Here is a 21362-nt window from a genome sequence, read left to right on the forward strand (position 1 = left end):
CCAATGAATATTCAGGGATGATTTTCTTCAGAATTAACTGGTTTGATCTCCTTGCTGTTCAAGGGACTCTCAAAAAGTCTTCTTCAGCACCACAGTTTGAACGCATCAATTCTTTGGCGCGGTGCTTAGCCTTCTTTGAGGTTCAACTCCACATCCATACACAACTACTGGAAAAACCATGGCTTTGACTGTATGGACTTCTGCTGGCAAAGTGATGTCTCTGCTCTTTAATATGCTGTCTAGGTTTGTCATAGCTTTTCTTTCAAGGAACAAGCATCTTTTAATTTCATGGCTGCAGTCATCACCCAAAATGATTTTGGAGTCCTAGAAAATAAAATCTGCCACTGTTTCCATTTTTTCTCTATTTGCCATGAAGTGATGGGACTAAATGCCATGATCTTAGTTTTTTGCAATGTTGAGTTTTAAGCCAGCTTTTCCACTCTCCTCTTTTAACCTCATTATGAAGCTCTTTAGTTCCTCTTCACTTTCTGCCATTGGGTGGTATTATCTGCACATCTGAGGTTGTTGATATTTTCCCTAGAAACCTTGATTCTAGCTTATGATTCATACAGCCCAGTATTTTGCATAATGTACACTCCATTAAGGTTAAATAAGCAGGGTGACAATATACAGCCTTGTTGCACTCCTGTCCTGATTTTGAACCAGTCCATTGTTCCATGTCCAGTTCTAACTGTTGCTTCTTGACCTGCATACAGGTTTCTCAGGAGGCAGGTAAGCTAATATGGTATTTGCATCTCCTAAAGAATCTTCCACAGTTTGCTGGATCCACACAGTCAAAGGCTTTAGCACAGTCAATGAAGCAGAAGTTTTTCTGGAATTCTCTTGTTTTTCTATGATTCAACAGATGTTGGTAATTTGATCTCTGGTTTCTCTGCCTTTTCTAAATCCAGTTTATACATCTGGAAGTTTTTGGTTCACATACTGTTGAAGCATAGTTTGAAGGATTTTGAAAATTACCTTGCTATCATGTGAATGTGAGTAATTGTATCATGAATTGTCCATTTATACACTGTCAGAGTCTTAGTAGGGTGTTTTACATTTGTATGAGTCTGTTGGGCTTCATATTTTAATCCCTAACATTAATCCCTGATACCCCTCAAGGTTTTTTCTCCTTATATGAATTTTGACTTTTTATTGTGTTATTTTTTTTCTTTAAAAACTAAAGAGAAAAATTTAGGTGGACGTGATGACAGTCCTTTCCTCCCTGTCTTTGGAATTATGTTATTATGTGTCAGCATCACTTTGCCTGAGTTTCAAGAATATTCACATACATTTTACCCAGTTGTTTGATTTCTTTTAGGTTTAGATCTTTAGTCCAACTGGAATTTGAAGTAGATCTCTAATTAATTTTCAAAGGTATAAACATTTTCTCTAAAATCATTCATTGGGGAGCCTTCTCCCCTGGTGGCTCAGATGGTAAAGAAACTGACTGCAGTGTGGGAGACCTGGGTTCGATCCCTGAGTTGGGAAGATTCCCTCAAGAAGGAAATGGCAACCCACTCCCGTAGTCTTGCCTGGGGAATTTCATGGGCAGAGGAGCCTGGCGGGCTACAGTCAATGATATTGCAGAGTCAGACAAGGCTGAGCGACTAAACACACTTTCATTCTTCCGCTGTCTGGAAATGGCATCACCATCACATGCTACATTTCCGTGTGCACATCTGTTTCCAAAATTCTATTTTTTTCCATTAATTATTTCCTGTGGCTACATTGGTCCTAGGTAGCTTTAATTATTTTAGATTTATGTAGTGTATTTTTATATCATTGATATCATTTCTCAGTTGCTTTCCAAATGTTCTTAGCTGCTGTCATGCATTTTCTTTTTTAGATTCCAAGTTCTAAAATTTCTACTTCCCAAAATAATCACTGAAATTTTCAAGTGAATTGCATTGACTTTACCTTATAATTAGGAGAGAATTGATACTTTAACATGATTAAGTACTCATATCCATGAATACAATATATATTTTAAGTCTTCTTTTATGCCTCAGCAAAGTTCTATACTTTCTGTTTTCATACTGTTCTTGCACATTTAAGTTTACATCCAGTTATTTTGTAGTTTTAATTGCTATTTTAAATGGGATTATTTTCCATTACTTTGTTTAATTAATGATTGATTGTATATAGGATTAATGACATTTACTTATGGACTGAATTTTTTTATTTTATTAATTTTGTTAATAATTGCTTTCATTCCATGGTTTGGGATCAGCAAACTTCCTCTGTGAAGGGACAGATAGGAAATATTTTGGCTTTGCAGGAGCTCTGTTGCCCCTAATTGGCTCTGCAGCTGTAGTGTGAAAGCAGCCCTAGGCAATAAATGTGACCATGTTCCAATAAAGCTTTATTTACAAACTAGTCTGCTGGCTAGATTTAACTCTTGGGCATGGAACAAGGTTTGCTGACTATATTCTATGGATGCAAATATTTTGTATATGAATAATATGTTTTTCCTTGTCTCCAAAGCAGTGAATTTCAGAAGAGTATTCAATAACGGAAGTGATAAAGCCACTTGTTCTTTATTTGGTATTTGGGATTGTGTTGGTATTTCACCATTAAGGTCAATGCTTCTTATTCTTTTAAAATTTTTGGTAGATATTTTTACCTAGCTAAAGGTGTTTTCATCTTTTCTTAGGTTACTAAGAAATTTTAGTAGCAGTGTGATTGAATTTTATCAAATCTTTTGTGAATCTCTTAATATTCACATTTTCCCTATTATTCTCTTCATGAATATAAATAAAATATCTTATATGAACTGTCCTTGAATTAATGGAATAAATAATTCCATTTCTTGTATTTCATTCAGTTCAGTTCAGTTCAGTTCAGTCGCTCAGTCGTGTCCGACTCTTTGCGACCCCATGAATTGCAGCACGCCAGGCCTCCTTGTCCATCACCAACTCCTGGAGTTCACTCAGACTCACATCCATCGAGTCAGTGGTGCCATCCAGCCATCTCATCCTCTGTCATCCCCTTCTCCTCCTGCCCCCAATCCCTCCCAGCATCAGAGTCTTTTCCAATGACTCAACTCTTCACATGACGTGGCCAAAGTACTGGAGTTTCAGCTTTAGCATCATTCCTTCCAAAGAAATCCCAGAGCTGATCTCCTTCAGAATGGACTGGTTGGATCTCCTTGCAGTCCAAGGGACTCTAAAAAGTCTTCTCCAACACCACAGTTCAAAAGCATCAATTCTTCAGTGCTCAGCTTTCTTCACAGTCCATCTCTCACATCCATACATGACCACAGGAAAAACCATAGCCTTGACTAGACGGACCTTAGTCGGCAAAGTAATGTCTCTGCTTTTGAATATGCTATCTAGGTTGGTCATAACTTTCCTTCCAAGGAGTGAGCATCTTTTAATTTCATGGCTGCAGTCACCATCTGCAGTGATTTTGGAGCCCCCCAGAATAAAGTCTGACACTGTTTCCACTGTTTCCCCATCTATTTCCCATGAAGTGATGGGACCAGATGCCATGATCTTCGTTTTCTGAATGGTGAGCTTTAAGCCCACTTTTTCACTCTCTTCTTTCACTTTCATCAAGAGGCTTTTTAGTTCCTCTTCACTTTCTGCCATAAGGGTGGTGTCATCTGCATATCTGAGGTTATTGATATTTCTCCCAGCAATCTTGATTCCAGCTTGTGCTTCTTCCAGCCCAGCGTTTCTCATGATGTACTCTGCATAGAAGTTAAATAAGCACGGTGACAATATACAGGCTTGATGTACTCCTTTTCCTATTTGGAACCAGTCTGTTGTTCGGATTTCTATATCTACATTCATAAATGAAGCTACAGTTTTCTTTCTGTAATATTTCTTTGATTTTTAAAATACTATTCTAAGTTTTGTAGAATGAACTGGGAAACTCCCCATCTTTTTTAATGTTTTGAAACACTTTAATTGATATGAAAATTAACTATTTCTTTTTCAGGTTTGCTAAAATGTCCAGAAATCATTTGAGTTTAGTACTCTTCAGTGAAGTGTTGTGCCATTTCCATTTTGTCTGTTATTTATTGATCTTTATGAAACAGAGCCTCTTTGTCCTGGTGGCTAAAGGCTGTGTGCTATGTGGAGTCCATCCATTTAGACTTGCCCTTATGGAAACTGTTCAGCTGAGTGGATGTGAGACCAGAAGAAACTCATCATAGGTTAGCATATGCTCCCATTTCTGCTTGGTTCCAGAATGGTTAAATTATACAATAGAGAAAGATAGAGGGGAAGCAGAAAAGGCAGAAGCGGCAAGCTCCTTAGAGAGAAAATAATTGGAAAGGAGAAATGCCGAGCTACTCTGGAATAGAATAGACGGCAGGTACCCCTCCAACTTCTCCTTCCACCCAGAGGGAGCAGGGCTGGGCTTTTTAATGGCATCACTGGTTCAAGGGAAGAAGAGGTTTTTCATTTTGGAAAATTGGGTGGGCCTTTCAAAGGCTCCTGGGAACTTTGGACCGCCCCCCCCCCCCAATCCCGTCCGGGGCAAACTGACAGGTCATCGTTGCTGGCCACAGCAGATTCAGTCCCAGGTGTTGGGGTCCTGGGCTGTAATCCTAGCTGCATCCCCCCCACACCCTTGGATCCCGGGATGCAGCCTTTCCTGGGGGAGGGGTAGGAAGTATGGCAGAGGGTCCCTGCAGCCTGCCTTCCCTTCTCATGCTGGTGTGGGGGGCAGGCACCTAGGGAATCCTCCCCTAAGCCCTGGTCAGCAGCACCTTCTCCATAAGACCACCTGAGAGCCCAGGGCAACCTGCTGTGCATGGGGGAGCAACCGGCGGAGGACAGAATGGTTGGCCAGAGGCTCTGTCTGTCCTGCAGCTGACCCACACGTGTGAGGGGCTTGGACGGGATAGATCTGTGCTTGGGCTTGTTTTACTCCAGGAATGGAGTAAAATGTATAAAAGATGTATTTGTGTTTTCTTTAAAACCTAGCATCCAGGGCAGGGAGGAAGAGACTGCAGGCAGAACCAGTGGAGAGACCTCAGGGCAGATACGGCGTCCCCCACGGTTGCGTCTCTCAGTGTGCCTGGTGGGCCAGAGGGGCAGGCCTCCTTCCAGTTACAAACTACAAATGGATGCCCGCAGGCTCTTTATTATAATTTGTTTACTGTTTTTTGAGATCAGAGCAAAAATTAGATGTGATACAGCTTTCCTACCCCAGGTTTTTAAGGTCCTTTTTTGCGTGTGGAGGAAGGCCCTGAACAGCCTGAAGGAGCCAGGATCCAGCGGAGCCAGCAGAACGGGCCGCAGGAGGCCCTGCCCAAGGCCTGAGCTAGGGGAGAGCCACACAAACGCAGGAAGAACCAGCGACTCGTACTTTTCAGACTCTCCTCTACTTGGCAAAGCTTTTCTCTCTCCAGAGAGCTGTGATTACTTTTACAAGATTTTTGGCCCAAACGCAAAATCTCTTCAAGCTGAAACCCCGTCTGCACTGAGCTTCAGCTACAGATCGGGGGGCAGAAGGAGGGAGACTGAGGGGCTGGTGTACTTGTTCTCAGGTGAGGGTGTCAGCCTCTGGATGAAAGCCGTGGCCTTCCCCAGGGGGTGAAGGTTCCAGGCAGCCAGGCCCCAAGACATGGTCCGTGTACCTGAGTTTCCTGACCTTCCTTCCATGGCTCAGCCCTGATGGAAGGCTGTGATGCTGAGAGGCTCATGCCGTCCAGGGTGCTGTGTGTGAGGGCGGTGGGAGCTCGGTGAGGCCAGGAGCCCGAGGAGGTCTGGGTGGGGGGTGTCCCACAGGGATACTGTATGGACTTATTCTCCCAGAACCTAGTTATCCTGAAGTCCTGCTCCCACCTGTACGATAGCCTCCCTCAACCTGCGTTTGTAAGTGATAATCGTCTTCTGGATGAACCATGTTAAACAAAGCTGCAGTTTTTCTGGTGATGGGAGTCACCCCAAGCATCAGGGAGACTGTGGCACAGGAGGACCTTGGGGTGGCCCCCGGGGAGGTAGGGCGGGTTCCAGGTGCTGGCCGGCCTGTGGCAATCCCCCACCAGCACCCGCCTCCCGCCTGTGCACACCATTCTCCTGCACCCACTCTTAAGGGCAGTTCGAATGCCCTTGAATCCCTTAGCTCTTCAAGGATTTCATCTCAATACAACAACTTCCCTCAGCACTAGTCATTTCTTGATGGGCTCAGAAGGGCTCCCCCCAGGCCCAGAGTGGGGGTCTTCCCCATGGAGGAGCACTGCTGGGGAAGAGTTGGAGCAGCTGGGCCTGAGGCCCTGCACACATGGTTGTGGTGTGTTAATGCCTCAGACTTCCAGTGTTTATGACTGAGCAGAACTACAACTTGCTATAGAATCATCATCAAGGAATTCCCTCTTGGCTCTGGAAGGAGAAGAGACTATGCAGGGAATCTGGGAAGGTTTGCCCTATATTACAAGGTGCCGGGACGGTCAACTCAGGCTCAGGAACCCTCCACTAATTGAAGTGCATCAGGCCCTGAGGTGTGGATGGGAGAGTGGGGAGCCTGTGGGGCAGAGATCACATGGTAACTCTCCATAATTTCTCAATTTTGCAGTTTTGAAACTAAAACTGCTCTAAAAATAAAGTTTATTAATTAACTTTAAAAAGTTGTCAGGAAAGGACAATCTACAGTAGGTCAGATATGATTAATAACTATTATCAACACTGCATTGTTAACAAGAATACAATGTTTTTATAAGATACTTATGAGTAAAGAACATGAATAGTATACATCTAATTTTTTAATACTCCATATACAATCAACATGTTTTGATCAATAGTGTAAACCATATAAAACAGAATCTTCCTTTCCATTTGTACAAATATTGATTTCATCATGGGAAAACTTTATAATGTTAAAATGTACCATATATTAGAGGCTATAAAGCTAATTGCTTGCTTGTTTTAAAAATGGAATTACTGCTGCCTGAGGCTACTTGATTACATCATCACCTCTAATATGTCATCAGATCCACAGTACGTCTTCCTTTCCAAAGTTTCATATCATACAGCAAGATTACTTTGTAGCCAAAGTAAGTCAAAAGGATTTCTTTAAGAAAAAAATAAGTAAATGCACCTAAAAATGCAGTTTCATCTACCAGGTGATAGAGTAGGGATTCTTAGTACTTCTGCTGGCAATTCAGACAGGAATTTGTAACCTCAGAGGGCATACTGCACTTGTGGAAGAGAAAATAATACTAGTTATTGCTTCAGTTTTTATCCTATATATTTATCAGTTCAGTTCAGTTCACTTCAGTCGCTCAGTCGTGTCTGACACTTTGTAACCCCATGGATCACAGCACGCCAGGCCTCCCTGTCCATCACCAACTCCCGGAGTTCACCCAAACTCATGTCCATTGAGTCGGTGATGCCATCCAGCCATCTCATCCTCTGTCGTCCCCTTCTCCTGCCCCCAATCCCTCCCAGCATCAGAGTCTTTTCCAATGAGTCAACTCTTCGCATGAGGTGGCCAAAGTACTGGAGCTTCAGCTTTAGCATCATTCCTTCCAAAGAAATCCCAGGGCTGATCTCCTTCAGAATGGTCTGGTTGGATCTCCTTGCAGTCCAAGGGACTCTTGAGTCTTCTCCAACACCACAGTTCAAAAGCATCAATTCTTCAGTGTTCAGCTTTCTTCACAGTCATATATATAAAGCATTTAGCAGGAATCCTCTTGTTGGCTTTTGTTTTGTAAGCACCGTCCAACTGCACATGCAGTGTCCTTGCCATATCCCTTTGTGACTAACTGAGTCCATGTCTCCTTTCTCCCTGGGCAGTGATGGCTGCGCAGTGGCCGGAGGCAGGGCAGCCACTGGTTGACAAGTAGCAAGGATGCTTGCTATCCATCTGCCTTTGACAGAGGACATGGAAGAAGGGGTCTGCTTTACATTTCTTTTTCATTGATGGATTAGGCCCTCTCCCCATCCATTCAGGGTCCTGACCCACAGCAACGGATGCTGGGGTCTTTGTGCTTAGAGTTCGCCCAATGCTGATGTACCTACACGTGGAGAATCTACCTGCAAGTCCACACACCTGTGGCAAATCCCTAGGCTGGTGGTTCTCAGCTTTGGCTGTACCTCAGAATGATTTTAGGAGCTTTACAAAGTATAAATCCTGGGTTTCACTCACCTGAGGCACTGTTGGGCCTCAAGATTTTCAAAAAGCGCCCCTTCCCCCACTGCCATGATGTCACTGTGCAGCCTGAGATAAAAACCCCATCGCTAGGATGGCTATGCTTAGTTTGGAAGACAGCTGGTGGTGTTCATCAAACATGCTAAACATTAGGGCTCTGCAGGTATTTCTAGTCTATATTGTAAATATATATCAATTGTAAACACAAAAATAATCTACATCAGTCAGATTGGTATATATAAACCAACAGAGAGCTCTGCTATTATTTTTCTTACATTTTCAGAGTCCCATCGGCAGATGAGTGGTGTACAGCATGAAGCTGATGTTGTCTATTAGTTGTAATAGACGGTGGTTCTTTCCCACTGAATTGCCCCAGAGTCAAATGAACCTGATTCAGACAAAGAAACTAAATGTAATTGTATCCTTTTCTTATTTTATAAATATAAAAATGATTCTTCTCTTCATCAGGACAACAACCTAGCCCAGTTCTGAAATGACATTGTGCTTTTTTACGAGAGAGACATTTCTCTTGTTTCAGTTAAATCCCTTTAAACAACAATGAAAACTGTTAAATGTTACAACTGTTTAAACAACAATCTCGGTTTCAAATTTTGATTTTCTTGCAGTCTTTCTAAAGTAAACTATTTCCTTTAGCAGAAAAATGAGTTTTCCTAAAAATATACCTTACAAAGCTCAGTGCTCTAAAAAGTTACAAAAATAGACTTACATTTAAAAATCATGTTGGAATGTGTGTTTTATAGCACAAAAATGTGTGCCTCTGATATGGCTGATATGACTAGAGGCAAGAGATTCTATTCAGTAAGGTTTTATAGCCCCAGCAAGGAAAACAAAGGAAAAAAAAAATAATGTGCCTGTCACCAAGTAATAAATGCGGAGCAGACACTAAGGGCAACTTCAAGAACTGTCACTGAGGTGAGCAGCTCATTCCCTGTAGCAGGAGATGGGTGTTTTAAACCAACTTCTTAGAAAAGAAACTGTCTAGGGCTTTCTCAAGGCTCAGATTTGGGGTATCTGCCACTTTTGGCACGAGTTAGCTGCTGGGGGCAAGGAATTAGAGGCTTTGGAACGGCCAGCAGCAGCCGAGGCTCCAGGCACACCAGGGATGGCAGTCATTCTGGCACTGCCGTGGGAACCTCTTCCACACACATAGTCTGATTCTGCCCTAATCGGGGGCACAGTGTTGATGCATAGGCTAGTCCAAGGGAAGGTGAGCTGAGAGATGAGGGTTCCCACTCTGGTTGTCCATTAGAGCCACACAGGGAGCCCCTGCAATTATGATTAAACTGCTCCTTTTGAGCTTACAGTCAGTCCTGATGGGCAGTGCAGGTGAGCACGGTGAGTCACCACGGCCCGACAGCCTGTCCTGCACGAGTGCAGCCCCAGGCCTCGCCTAGCGTGCCACGAGTGGGAGGCTGTCAGCCCAGGCCTGAGTCTCCCTGAAGGACATTTTCTTTACATAGCTGTTGCCCAAATTTGGTGCCCATCAGAATCACCAGGGGAGCTCTGAGAAGCACCTGGCCCAGGCTGCAGCTGAGACAAATTCAGAGTCTTTTTGGTTGGGACCCAGGAGACACCCAAGGGCAGTCAGCCTGAGAACTGCTGCCTGTCTGCCTCTGCACTTCATGGTTCATGCATGTCTGCAGTTTTGACAGGGGAAGTCTGAAGCTCAAAATTAAGAACTTTCAACAAACCTCTAAGCCTTGCCATCAACTGGAATGTAATCTGCACCCTCCACTGTGCTCCTAGTTGTAAATCAGTGACAACCTGAACTCTGGGCAAATTTAGAGTTTGGAAGATTCATCTCTATCTTGAGGTAACAGAACTATTTTTCATAGTGTGAGACAACAGGGCCTCCTTAAAGATTCTGTGATAAGATGTATGTATGGCGCACTGGACAGCTGACTCTAGAACAGCCCAGGTTGGGGCCCTGACCCTCTGAGCAGTGGACTCGCCTGTAACTGTACACAGTTGGCTCTCCAGAGCTTTTGGTTCTTTAATCATGAATTCGGCTGACTGGTGCTCACGTGGCCTGTTGTGTCCTCTATTGAAGAAATCCATGTCTAAGTGGACCCACACCGTTCAAACTCATGAGGTTCAAGGGTCAGCTATAAACAGCCTCTCACTCTTACTTTCCCTGAGCTGTTTCTGAAGGACTGGCTTGACTGGGCTGTGGGGAAATGCTCCAGGGACTGGCTGGGGAGAAAAACAGCAGACAGGCTCTCTGTGGGGCCTCAGGGCTTTGTGTCAATGAGCAGAAACCAAAGGGGTGAGGGTTAAGCTTTGAGTGGCCCCTCAGATCCCTGAGGTGTGAGAGCCCCTCTCCTGACTGTCCACGGGGCCCCCAGACCTGGATTCAGGCTCTGCTCTCTTAGGCTCTCAAGAGTCTACGGGCCCCCTGAACCTCCCTGGACAGACACAGTGAGAAAACTGGTGGAAATACAATGTCTAAGAAAATTTAGCGAGTAGATTTTATGCCAGGAAATTGAAATACAAAAAAAAAAAAAAAAATCTTGAATCTCTCTACTATGTTACAGTAAAATATTTCAAATTACAAAAATACTAAGCTCTTCCTGCTACAGTTGGACCAGGATGTTGTGGTGCTCCCTCCTCAACTGTCTCCTGACAAACTAGTGATAGCAGAATGTGGGTCATTCTAACTCTCAGTGCTGGATACATATCTGGCTAAAGCACTTATGTTCTGAGGTGAATAAATAATGAGAGTGGTTTGCTGACAAGGACATAAAATTTCAGACCCTTAGAGACATTGTTTAATCTTTTCATGAATCATTTTTGACCCCCAGTGGGGATGGACCGGAAGGGCACTTGGGAAACGTGCCAAGCCTAACCCCAGGCTTGAAGGGGCAGCGGAGGCTGTGGAGCTGCTTCAGGAGCGGCTTCTCTGGAGGACACTCTGGTGCACCTTCCAATTCTTGCTGGCTGATGTCCTAGGGGTCCTCTGACCCGACTCCACGGCCCCTCCATACCAGGCGCCCATCACCCTGTGCCCTGTGCTGTCACCGAGCTGGGCTGACAAGTCTTGCCTGGCATCGCCATGTCATTTTCAGGTCGTCGCTAAATTGTGAATTTTGTGGAATCAGGTATTCTGATTTATTTTTTTATCTTTAATACCTATGCCAGGCTGGTTAAGTTGTTAAAGTGTGGAACATGATGAAACTGAATATAGTTCATATTTCTATTGAGACAAAGTTAAATACTTTGATAACAAAACTGTGGGGCCCTGATCCACCTGAGTCACTAAATAACTTAAAAGCTAAAGGAAAATTGTGTGTGTGTGTGGGGGGAAGTGGGGAGCTGAATAAAACCATAGGCTGAAAATACTGTCTGAAACACTTCTTGCTGGCTGAGATGGATCTTGACTAAGAGTGTTTACAACACTGTCTACAAAGAACTATGTAACATTCAGGGTTTGGGGACACAGATGAGAAAAAGCTTGTGTCGTAAGTAGCGGGTCCTCCAATTACAGGGAGTTATTTTAAGGGGGGATTGTTTTCTTCTTCCCATGTACCTGGAGATGTTATGAAGGCATTATCATCAACTTCAAAGTCAAACTTCGTTATTTACCTGAATTTCATATGACACATAATGCTGTCTCTATTTCACCTGTGAAAAGCGCCATAATGGTGAGGCCCTCCTGCACAGCTTCCCGCGTGCCTGGACCCTGAAACTCACCAAGGGCAAGGAGGGATCTGGGCAGCTTCCCAGTGAGGAGCAAAGTGCCCTTTGAGTAAAAATCCCTTGAAGTTAAATAATTAATTATCTTCTAGGAGTAGCCTAAACAAATTGTTTCGGGTGTGTGTCGGGGAGAGCACTGGGGGAGCTCAAAGAGTTTCAAGAGCAGCATCACATATGCAGTCTTCAGACAGACACCTGTCCCCTGACCTCCAAAGACTTAATATATTTCCTCTAAGACTCAGATTTGGGGGATTTGTTCCTTTTTTGCACTATCATTCCATCTCAATTAAAGGCAATGGTCCGAATGTCCATGAATCACATATAAGCTGACCGTGGTTACTGTTTGGCTGTACAGGGAAAGCATACTGGGTTTCAAAACTATGGAATGGAAAATAAACAAGTCTAATACTTTTAATTAGAAAACACTGGTCACCCAAAGGAGAGAAAGTACCGTGGAGACATCTATATAAAAGTAAGTCTGAGGAAGAATTCTACTCCCTCTGTTTCTTCCTTGCTTAGGAAGAGTTCAAAGTGGCTTATTGTCTTGTACCTGCGTTGATCTGATATAGTACCAATGTGGCTTGCTGAGGACTCAGAGGACTGGCTGGTTATTCAACTGTCTTGCAATAGAGAAGTCTCCAAGCAGAGCCAGTGGAATCACGTGTTACCTGGAAGGCTGGTTCATGCGTCTCAGTCACAGCTGCGCCTGGGTCAACTCAGTACCACAGGTACTATGAGCAAGCTTTTTCCTTCTTAGAAAAGCTCATTAGAAGTAAAATCAGTGTCAATGAAAAAAAACCCAGATGTTCCTAAGCAATAAAACTCCTTGAACATATTTAGTATTTTTCAAATATACCTCACTGAAAGGTGAACTTCTTCCCAAATGGACAACATTCTTTCTGGATGCCTTTTGTGGAAGCCTCACAGTTTGAACACAAAGGAATGTCCCTGCAACTTTGCAAAGTGCATCTGAGTCAGGGGCACTTCTTGGTTGAAAGGTGGGTTGATCAGGGCAAATATGGACAAACCAGTCTGTGGGTCCAAGAGATAATGTCAGCATGGCGGTCAGGACTCAACAGCTGCCATGGCTTGGTCCTGGGGGCGGAAGGGGCTAGAAGTTTATGGCTGAGGTGGTCCTCCATGGTCAGGCCCCAGTAAAGTCACTGCCTGCTGGTGCTGCCCGCAGGTATTCTGCATTTTCAGCTGCAGGTCCCTTAAAGATGCCATTCGACTTGGCTTCCTTGGGAAAAAAGGCCTGCTGGTAGTCAGGGTTGTCTAGGCTAATTTGGTGACTGCCCTTCTGAGCCCAGAGGGCAGGGCCGTCGAGTACACCATTGATACAGGCAGGATGGGTGGTGTTGAGATACTCAGGGTTGTCCACGGCGTTGCTGCGTGAATTTTGGTACTGAGGGTCTCTGCCAGGAGCTGGATATAGAGGCTGATTGTGATAGACAGGGTTCTGGACAGAGCCTGCGGGTCTTTTGGGAACAGATTGGTTTACATATTCTGAAATTGAAAAGAAATCAAGTGTAATCAGCAAAGCATCATCCTCAACAGGATTTCACAGCTCTTTCTAAACCCTGTGACTATTCTTCAAAGAGGCGCTGGATGACAGAGGCAGGGAAACCTAGGGAGAAGACTCTCTTGCTAAAATGAATTGTGTTCTTTTCGTACTGCTCAAAGAAATGTGCATGCTTTTCTTTTGAAAGTTTAAAGTTTTCAGAGGACTGCTTCCCTTGAGACGTGTGTTTGTGCAGGTTGGCTGTCTGGGGACAGAGCTTAGATTAAGCAAATACAAGTTTCACAGGCCAGAAATGGAGCCAGGAGAGAGAACAGGGAACTAATCTGTCTCTCTCTCTCTCACACACACTCTCTCACACACGCTCTCTGTCACCCACTCTCTCTCTCCCACACACACACTCTCACACACTCTCTCTCACACACACTCTCTTTCTCACACACTCTCTCTCTCACACACACACTCTCTCACACACTCACACACTCTCGTTCTCTCACACACTCTTTCTCTCACACACTTTCTCACACACACACTCTCTCACACACTCTCTCACTCACACTCTCACACACACACTCTCACACACTCTCTCACACACACTCACACACTCTCTCACACACACTCTCTCACACACTCTCTCTCACACACTCTCACACACTCTCTTTCTCTCACACACTTTCTCACACACACTCTCTCACACACTCTCACACACACTTTTTCACACTCTCACACACACACTCTCTCTCTCTCTCTCACACACTCTCTCTGTCTCACATACACACACCACACACTCTCTCTCTCAAGCACTCACACATGTAAATCTTTACTTTTGGCTTCAAATTCTAGAAAATCTGCAGAGTCCTTCTAAAGACAACCTGGACATGCCTGGACCCATGTGCATACTTGGTCGTTGTCTATTGACTGCCCTCCTTCTCCTTTCGTTTGGTCTGCACTCTTACTGTGGGCTCTTACCGCCGAACCAGCTTGAAGGAAGCAGCTGGCCCGGGCCAGGGCCCGAGGCCATGGAACAGAACCCACACACCCCTCCGCCACCCCAACCCCAGCGAGCGGTACTCACCGGGTACTGGGAGGAAAGCGTCGTCCATGCTGTCCTCGGTGAGGGCACCAGTGGGGTCTGAACTGTAGCGCTGCAGGAAGCTTTCTTCCTTGAGAGGGTAGCTCTGTCAGGAGGAGATGAGGCAAGGTTAACTCCAGCCAGTGCTGCTCACTGCAGCGGGGATAAAGGTCACCTGAGAGCTTGCTATAATGCAGATTCTGATGCAGGAGATCTGGGAGAGGACCAGAGATGCTGCACTTCTAACCACTTTGCCCACAGGTGGTACCTCACTCCTGGCCCAGATGACAGGGCAAGTGGATGGCCCAGACCAGGGCTGTCCAGCAGGGCTTTTGGCAATGACAGATGTGCCCTGTAACGTGCGCTCTTCCATACGGTAGCTCCTTACCACATGTGTGAGGAACGGAATTTTACATTTTATTTAACTTTAATTAATTAACATTTAAATTTAAGTAGCCACACATGGCTAGTGCATTGGTAAGTGTGGGTCTAATCAGGGCTTCACACATCGAGCATCAGCACCGCCTGGAAGGCGAGCTCACAGATGGCCAGCGGATCCTGCGGCAGTAGGTCTGGGGTGGGGACCTGACAGTCTGCATTTCTAACAAACTGCCAGGTCCAGGAACTGCACGATGCTACTGGTCCATGAATCACATCTTCAATAGCACTTTGAGAAATAATAGCTAATTGCTGGCCACAGAGTAGGGATCAAGGGAGGAAGCAATACAGGAAGGAAATCACAATTATTCAAGTTAAGGTGGGTACTTCTTATGTCTAATAGAGCTGGGGTACAGAGATGTTAGTTAATTCTGGTTTGCAGATGTTGATACCTACCCCACTTCTATCAACGCAAGTCACAGTGGGAGTGTTGCTGGAGGCGCTCTGAAAAAGAATCACAGTGTTTATGATGCAGGCGGACACTCAACCATCTCCACTGAGAGCAGGAAGGGGCCTCAGGGAGAAGGGAGAAGGGCCTGATTTCATCTTGACGTATTAGCATAAGAAAACTAGGTTTAGTTCTGATTTAACTCTGTTCCTTAATGGACCAGAAAGATTATGATCCAGTTGTTGCAATGCAATAAACTAACTGGTACACTGAATTGATTACTTCTGATTTTAGCTTCACCACCTGGTTAAGTTTCACAAGATGGGTATTATTTTCCCTAAAACTCAATCTGTTCAAACCAAGAGGCAGAGCTTAAGAGTGAGTGACTTTGGTACCAGGGAGCTGAGGAGGGGTGTCCGAGAGGTGGCGGGGCTGTGGAAGAAGCCCTGCTGGGGGACGAGGTACTCATCAGCATCCACAACGTCCTCCATGTCCTCCTCATCCATCAGGGCGCGGTAAAAGTTGGAGTCCGTAGGGCTTGGCAAATGCATTCTCTCGTCCCCCTGGCACAGAGATTGTGAGACCATCAGAAAGGCCAGAGAGCTGCTGTCCCACTCCCTTGCTATCGAGGTGTGGTCTGTGGTCCGCAGGTGCCTGTATATTTGCCAGTTTAGCTCTAATAACCTGCCCCCTTCCCCTGCCAGTTCTCCAAAATACAGTTCCTCCTTCCTTCCCCCATTCCCCACCCCTTGCCTGAAATGAAAACACTGAAAATTCCCCGATGTCCTAAAGTCCTCAAAGGAAATGCAGACAGCTCAGGAGTAAAAGAGGTGCCGGAGGCACAGCCTTCACTGCCTGCTGTGCTGTGTGCAGTAAAAAACGCACTTTTGCTCTTCATCCCTGCTCCTGGCACAGAACTCCTCAAAGTGAATGTCACTCAATCATGTTTGACTCTTTGTGACCCCATGGACTGTAGCCTGGCAGGCTCCTCTGTCCACGGTATTCTCCAGGCAAGGATACTGGAGTGGGTAGTTGTTCACTTCTCCAGGGGATCTTCCCAACCCAGGGATGGAACCCAGGTCTTCCGCACTGCAGAGCTCCTAAACCCTTGGAATTTCCTCAGTGTCTCTTACGTTAATGAGGAGATTTTGGGGAGCACTGAAAGGTGGGGGCTGGTGACCAGTAGAGCCACATGATTAGAATCCCATGTGAGGGTTAGAACTTTCAGTCTAAGGGCAGAGGGCCTGGGGGTCAATGATTTAATCATGCCTATGTAATGAAGTCTCCATAAAAACCCCAAAGGATGAGATTCAGAGTCTTTCCGGGGTGGTGAGCACATGGAGATTTGGGGGAGAGCAGTGCACCAGAGAGCATGGAAACCATGCCCTTTCCCTATACCTCCCCTCTGTGTTTCTTCCATCTAGCCGCTCCTGCATTATATCCATTTATATCAACAAGTGGTCTAGTGAGTAGAATGTTTCCTTGAGTTCTGGGAGCTGCTCTAGCAAATAAATGGAACCCAAGCAGAGAGGGAGTGAGAACCTCCAGTCTTTAGCTGGCAGGTCAGAAGCATCTGGACTCGGGACTGGCATCTGACGTGGAGGAGTATGGCCTCTGATGCTGTCTCAGGTGGACAGTGTCAGACTGAGCTGAACTGCAGGACACCAGCTGGTGCTGGGGAAGTGCTTGCCCGGGGGTGTGGGGACCCTCCTCCTAAAACACACACCTTCCTGGAACTGCTTCAGGTGCTTTGCAATGCATTCTGCACTGATTATTTCACTGAATCTTTAAAACAGTTCCATGAGCTTGGTTTTGTTAAAGTGGAGAATCAAGAATCTGTAGCCAGATTTGCCCCACACCAAAGCCCTGGTTCCCCAGAGACAGATATGAAGCTTTGGCTAAACGAACCATGAAGATGAGGGGGTGCCAAGTGCGCAGGGCTCACACAGTGGCGGACAGTTGGGGGCCCCATGGTGAGCTTGACTTAGTCCACCTTGGCCTGTGCTTGCTCTAATGCCTGAGGGTTTCTGGTGCAGCCTGGGAGGCAGGAAGCTGCATCGCCGCGGTATTACAGGGATGTGTGACCTCACTAGCAGGGTCCTCCTGGGGAGGAGAGGGGGAGCGGACTGTACCTGGATGACAAGGTAGCGCTGTGGGTCTCGGGCCATCTTGGAGAATTCAAGGATCAACTCACGGAACTTTGGGCGACTGTCTGCATCTATCATCCAGCCTGGGGAAGGAAGGAGGGAAGTCAGTTCAGTTAGAACCCTCAAAGAACTGATAAGCATCCCTGAAAGCATTTATGGGGGGACTCTTTAAGACAAATAAATGAGGATGAGACCTAATCTTTGTGACAGCTTTTTCAGTCTTGGCAAGCAGGCACTGATTACCGTTCAAAGACCATGATGACATCACATATTTGAGTCAGAATGGCAATAACATGCTCTAATTTCCTGTGCCTCCCCTTCCAAGGGTCATTATGGTGTCATCATCTTAAGTGACCTGGCAGCTGTATGACAGGTTTCACTTTCTGTGAACTGCTCTGACTATAGGGAGCCCTGGGTTTCAACTCTCCGTCAAGTCCTCACTTGACATTCAGCCTCATCCACATTCACTCAGCAGTCTAGTAAGTTGGAAACCAGATTTAGGGAAATGTAGGAACTTTCTTAAGAACCTCAGGGCTTGGGAATGCCATTCCCTGGCATTTCATTGTATCACACTCAGCAATCACACATGCACGTGACGGGATGCTCAGTGCCTTCGTGTGGAGGATGCTCCTGTTGACCACACCACTGCATCTGATGACACAATGATCCAGGTCTAGATCAAACGTGCTGGAGGAACAGCCATTGACTGGAAATCCTCATGACCCTGAGAGCTCATATTTATTTTCTATCAGCAGGATGTCAAGCTATTTTAGGCTAGGCTGCTATGTGACCTCAGACAAATCATGTGACCTCTCTGGATATCAGCTTCTTCAGCCTAAAGCAAGGAAGTCACAACTGATTATCTCTGCGGTCTAAAGTTCAGAAGGACTCAGTACTGACATGGATTTGGCTCTCTCACATTCCCTGGGCTGCTTTCTGCGTAAATTCTCATCATGTGCGTCATACTACCCCCAGAGCCTACTGAACTTGGGATTCTGACAGCGTAGGACTATCACAATCAAGCCATCCACTCTTACTTGGATTACAATGTTTGCCTGCTACGCTGCAGAAGGCCTCACATGAATCCACTATCTGAAAGGTTTAAGTCGAAGTGGAAGTGTTGATTCTACTAATCTCATGTGGCTATTCACTGTTAGGCAGTTAAAAACAGTCTCTCTGGTAACAGGCTTCAAAATGTGGGGCAGGTGTTTCATTGAGCAACTCAGAGAGAAGAGTATTTGGTATAACAGCTTCTGGGGGATCCTGACTCTACTTGTTTGCTTGAAAACATCAGTTCACAATGCTCAGTGTGACATTAGGTCACAGTGCTCAGTGCAGCAGGTAAGTGCTTCTGGTCAAGTGCCCTGAGAAGGGGCTGACGAATGTGCCTGCCTATAGGCTGGGATACAGTGTCTTAGGGAGTCTAAGACCTGGGGTGTGGCTCAGGGCAGCCCGGTGACAGGTCCCACTGGCCACTCACACTTGACCATGATCATGTAGACGTCGATGGTGCAGATGGGTGGCTGTGGGAGGCGCTCTCCTTTCTCCAGGACAGTCGAGATCTCACTCGCAGGGATTCCGTCATAAGGCTTGGATCCAAAGGTCATCAACTCCCAAACAGTGACTCCTACGAGGAAGAAGGGGTTGCTTTATGAGTCAATAATAATCACAGCATCTTGTCTTTAGTCATCATTGTTGACATACTGTTCCAATGTTTAAAAACCCCTGTTTCTGTGCCCTTGGGCAATTTGCTCAGTGCTGGAAGCCTCAGTTCAGCGTCTGTCTCATAGGATGGTTGTGAGATCAAACAAGATAACACAACTTCAAAGTTCAGACAATGCCAGGCAAATAGTAAGTAGCCAATAAATAGCAAACTTTAGTATTAACAGCAAAAGACACCACCTCTCTGAGACGTGCCTGGTCTATGGAGCAGGAGTTACACAGTCAGATGTGTGCCCCAAGAGACTTAACTAACTATAAATTGTTTTTAAAGAATAAAAAAAATAGAGATAAAAACCTCTGTGTTTCTTTTGATAAATATAAAACTCCATATTTTAAATTTCAACATCAATCAATCACCATGATTAAAAAAATTAAAGAAAGAGTACTATTAGAATTGGTGTTTTTTCAGACTGTTCAGAAGTTTTGATGGTCTTTCTACCTAAATGCCTCCCTTGATGGAATTCTCTGCTCCAGAAACACACAAATGTGATGAGCAGTATATCCCTTACCTGGACAGCACGATGCCCTGGGTGCCTCTAAGTGATGAGCAGAGTGGGCCTGAGTCTTGAGTCCCCAGACCACACAGGGAGGGGCCAGACACAGGAACCCAGTGTGGGGGGTGGTTCCTAATCTCCACCTCGTCTAACGACCCCTTTTCTTTAGAATTGACCTCTAAATGCATATCCCCATGGATCTGCATGGTGGATTTTCTAAAGGCCATTCCAAAACTGAATGACCTGAATTAACATGCAGAATGCAAGCTGGAATAATGAAGAAAAGCAGTGGTCCAGGAACAAGAAAATATGAATAATCCTTTTGTCCTTCCCACCACAGTCATTATGGACTTGATCAAAAAAAGAAAATCTCATGTCCAGGTCTATAGTCAGTTAATTCTGACTAGGTTTAAACACTGCATTTAATACACACACACAATGACTTCCTAAAGGAAAGCAAGCTTTTCAGGTTTTTGGACAAATGGTGAAAGAGGGCCGTGTGTATGCCTGGCTGCGGGGTAAGAGTAGAGTTGGAAGTTGGTATGAATTCTCTGTCTTTTCAACTGGTAAGTGGAACATACAGGTTCCTGACTAAAATATTTTGCCTTGACTAGAGTCTAGAGAGTAGAGTAACAGGATATGTTTTTTAAACTAGAAATTCAGGTTCATATTGTAACAATTCTGATGTACTGCCAGAACAGCAGATCGTAATCACTGACAACACAATTTCCACTGAGATGAAACACACAGCCCCTGTGCTGACGCTGACTTTATGATGCTGGTTATAATCACTCAAAGGGATTAAGTCACTGAGTTTGAGAATTTCATTTTACTGGGCAGACGTGGCCCTGCAGTCTGCAAGCGGGCACATGGGGCAAGGGGAGAACACGGCTGGGCAGCTGGGAAAGGCAGGGGCCCAGACCACTCTTGACCACAGTCAGGGTTTCAGGTTTTCTCTGGAACATATTTGGAAAATCAAAGAAGGAGGTTAAGCAGAGAAGTAAAAGTCTAATGTAGTTTAAAATATTTTTGCCAGCTGTCTGGAGAATAGGTGAGCGAGTACAAAACAAGCCCAGAGAAGACCCAGGAGGAGCCCCTGCGTAGTGTCGCTGGAAGGGGGTGTGTGTCACCACACTGGGCTGTGTGGCGACAATGACAGTGACGGGTCTGGGCAGAACCACAAACAGGAAAAGCAGCACTTCTCCCTGTCCCTCCAGGGGAGCAGACACTTCTTGAACACAGCTGAAAATAACAAGGTATCAGGATAGCTTTGTTTCCTTATCTAGTTCATCAATTGTAAGCAGCTCAGCGTCACAGGTATAAATGAAAATTCATATAGTCATTCACAAAGATTTCTGTCTTCATAAAGCTTATATTATAGCAGGAGAGACAGACAAAGACCCATGAAATTTTAAAAAATTTAATAGCAGGAGAGATAGAAAAAAACCCATGAAATTCTTCAAAATTTAATGAATATTAGGAAGTCAGTAATGTTGTAAAAGAAATGCTAAATAGGAGATATCCTGAATGATTCTGTTTTTGTGACAATAACAGCATTCCTCTTGGAAACTCCTTATAATATTCTATGGGTGGGTGATTCACCTCTATTGCTTTGATAGCTGGGATAGATTGATGTTTACCATTCAATGCAGATTAGCTGTTTTGCAGCCTTTGGGCTGATTTGGCAGTAACAGGGGGTAGTACCCCCTACAGCAACCAGTGGGAACACTTTCCTGAAAGGTGAGGCCCTTGAAGGCTCTGG

At 45.2% G+C, this 21362-nt stretch overlaps 1 protein-coding gene across 1 annotated transcript in view; it reads right to left on the reverse strand.

The window, feature by feature from the left end:
• Positions 1-12213: 12213 nt before the first annotated feature.
• Positions 12214-21362, reverse strand: part of EGFR (epidermal growth factor receptor) — a 208370-nt gene continuing 199221 nt past the window's right edge. Inside the window, exons 23-28 of the mRNA XM_069561141.1 lie at positions 18865-19011; positions 17370-17467; positions 15633-15800; positions 15246-15293; positions 14415-14517; positions 12214-13326 (exon numbers count right to left, since the gene is read on the reverse strand). Of these exons, the coding sequence (XP_069417242.1) occupies positions 12965-13326; positions 14415-14517; positions 15246-15293; positions 15633-15800; positions 17370-17467; positions 18865-19011 (926 nt within the window). The 3' untranslated portion in view covers positions 12214-12964. The remainder of the gene's footprint in view (positions 13327-14414; positions 14518-15245; positions 15294-15632; positions 15801-17369; positions 17468-18864; positions 19012-21362) is intronic.

The sequence above is a fragment of the Ovis canadensis genome, chromosome 19 (assembly GCF_042477335.2).
Source record: "Ovis canadensis isolate MfBH-ARS-UI-01 breed Bighorn chromosome 19, ARS-UI_OviCan_v2, whole genome shotgun sequence".
NCBI lineage: Eukaryota > Metazoa > Chordata > Mammalia > Artiodactyla > Bovidae > Ovis > Ovis canadensis.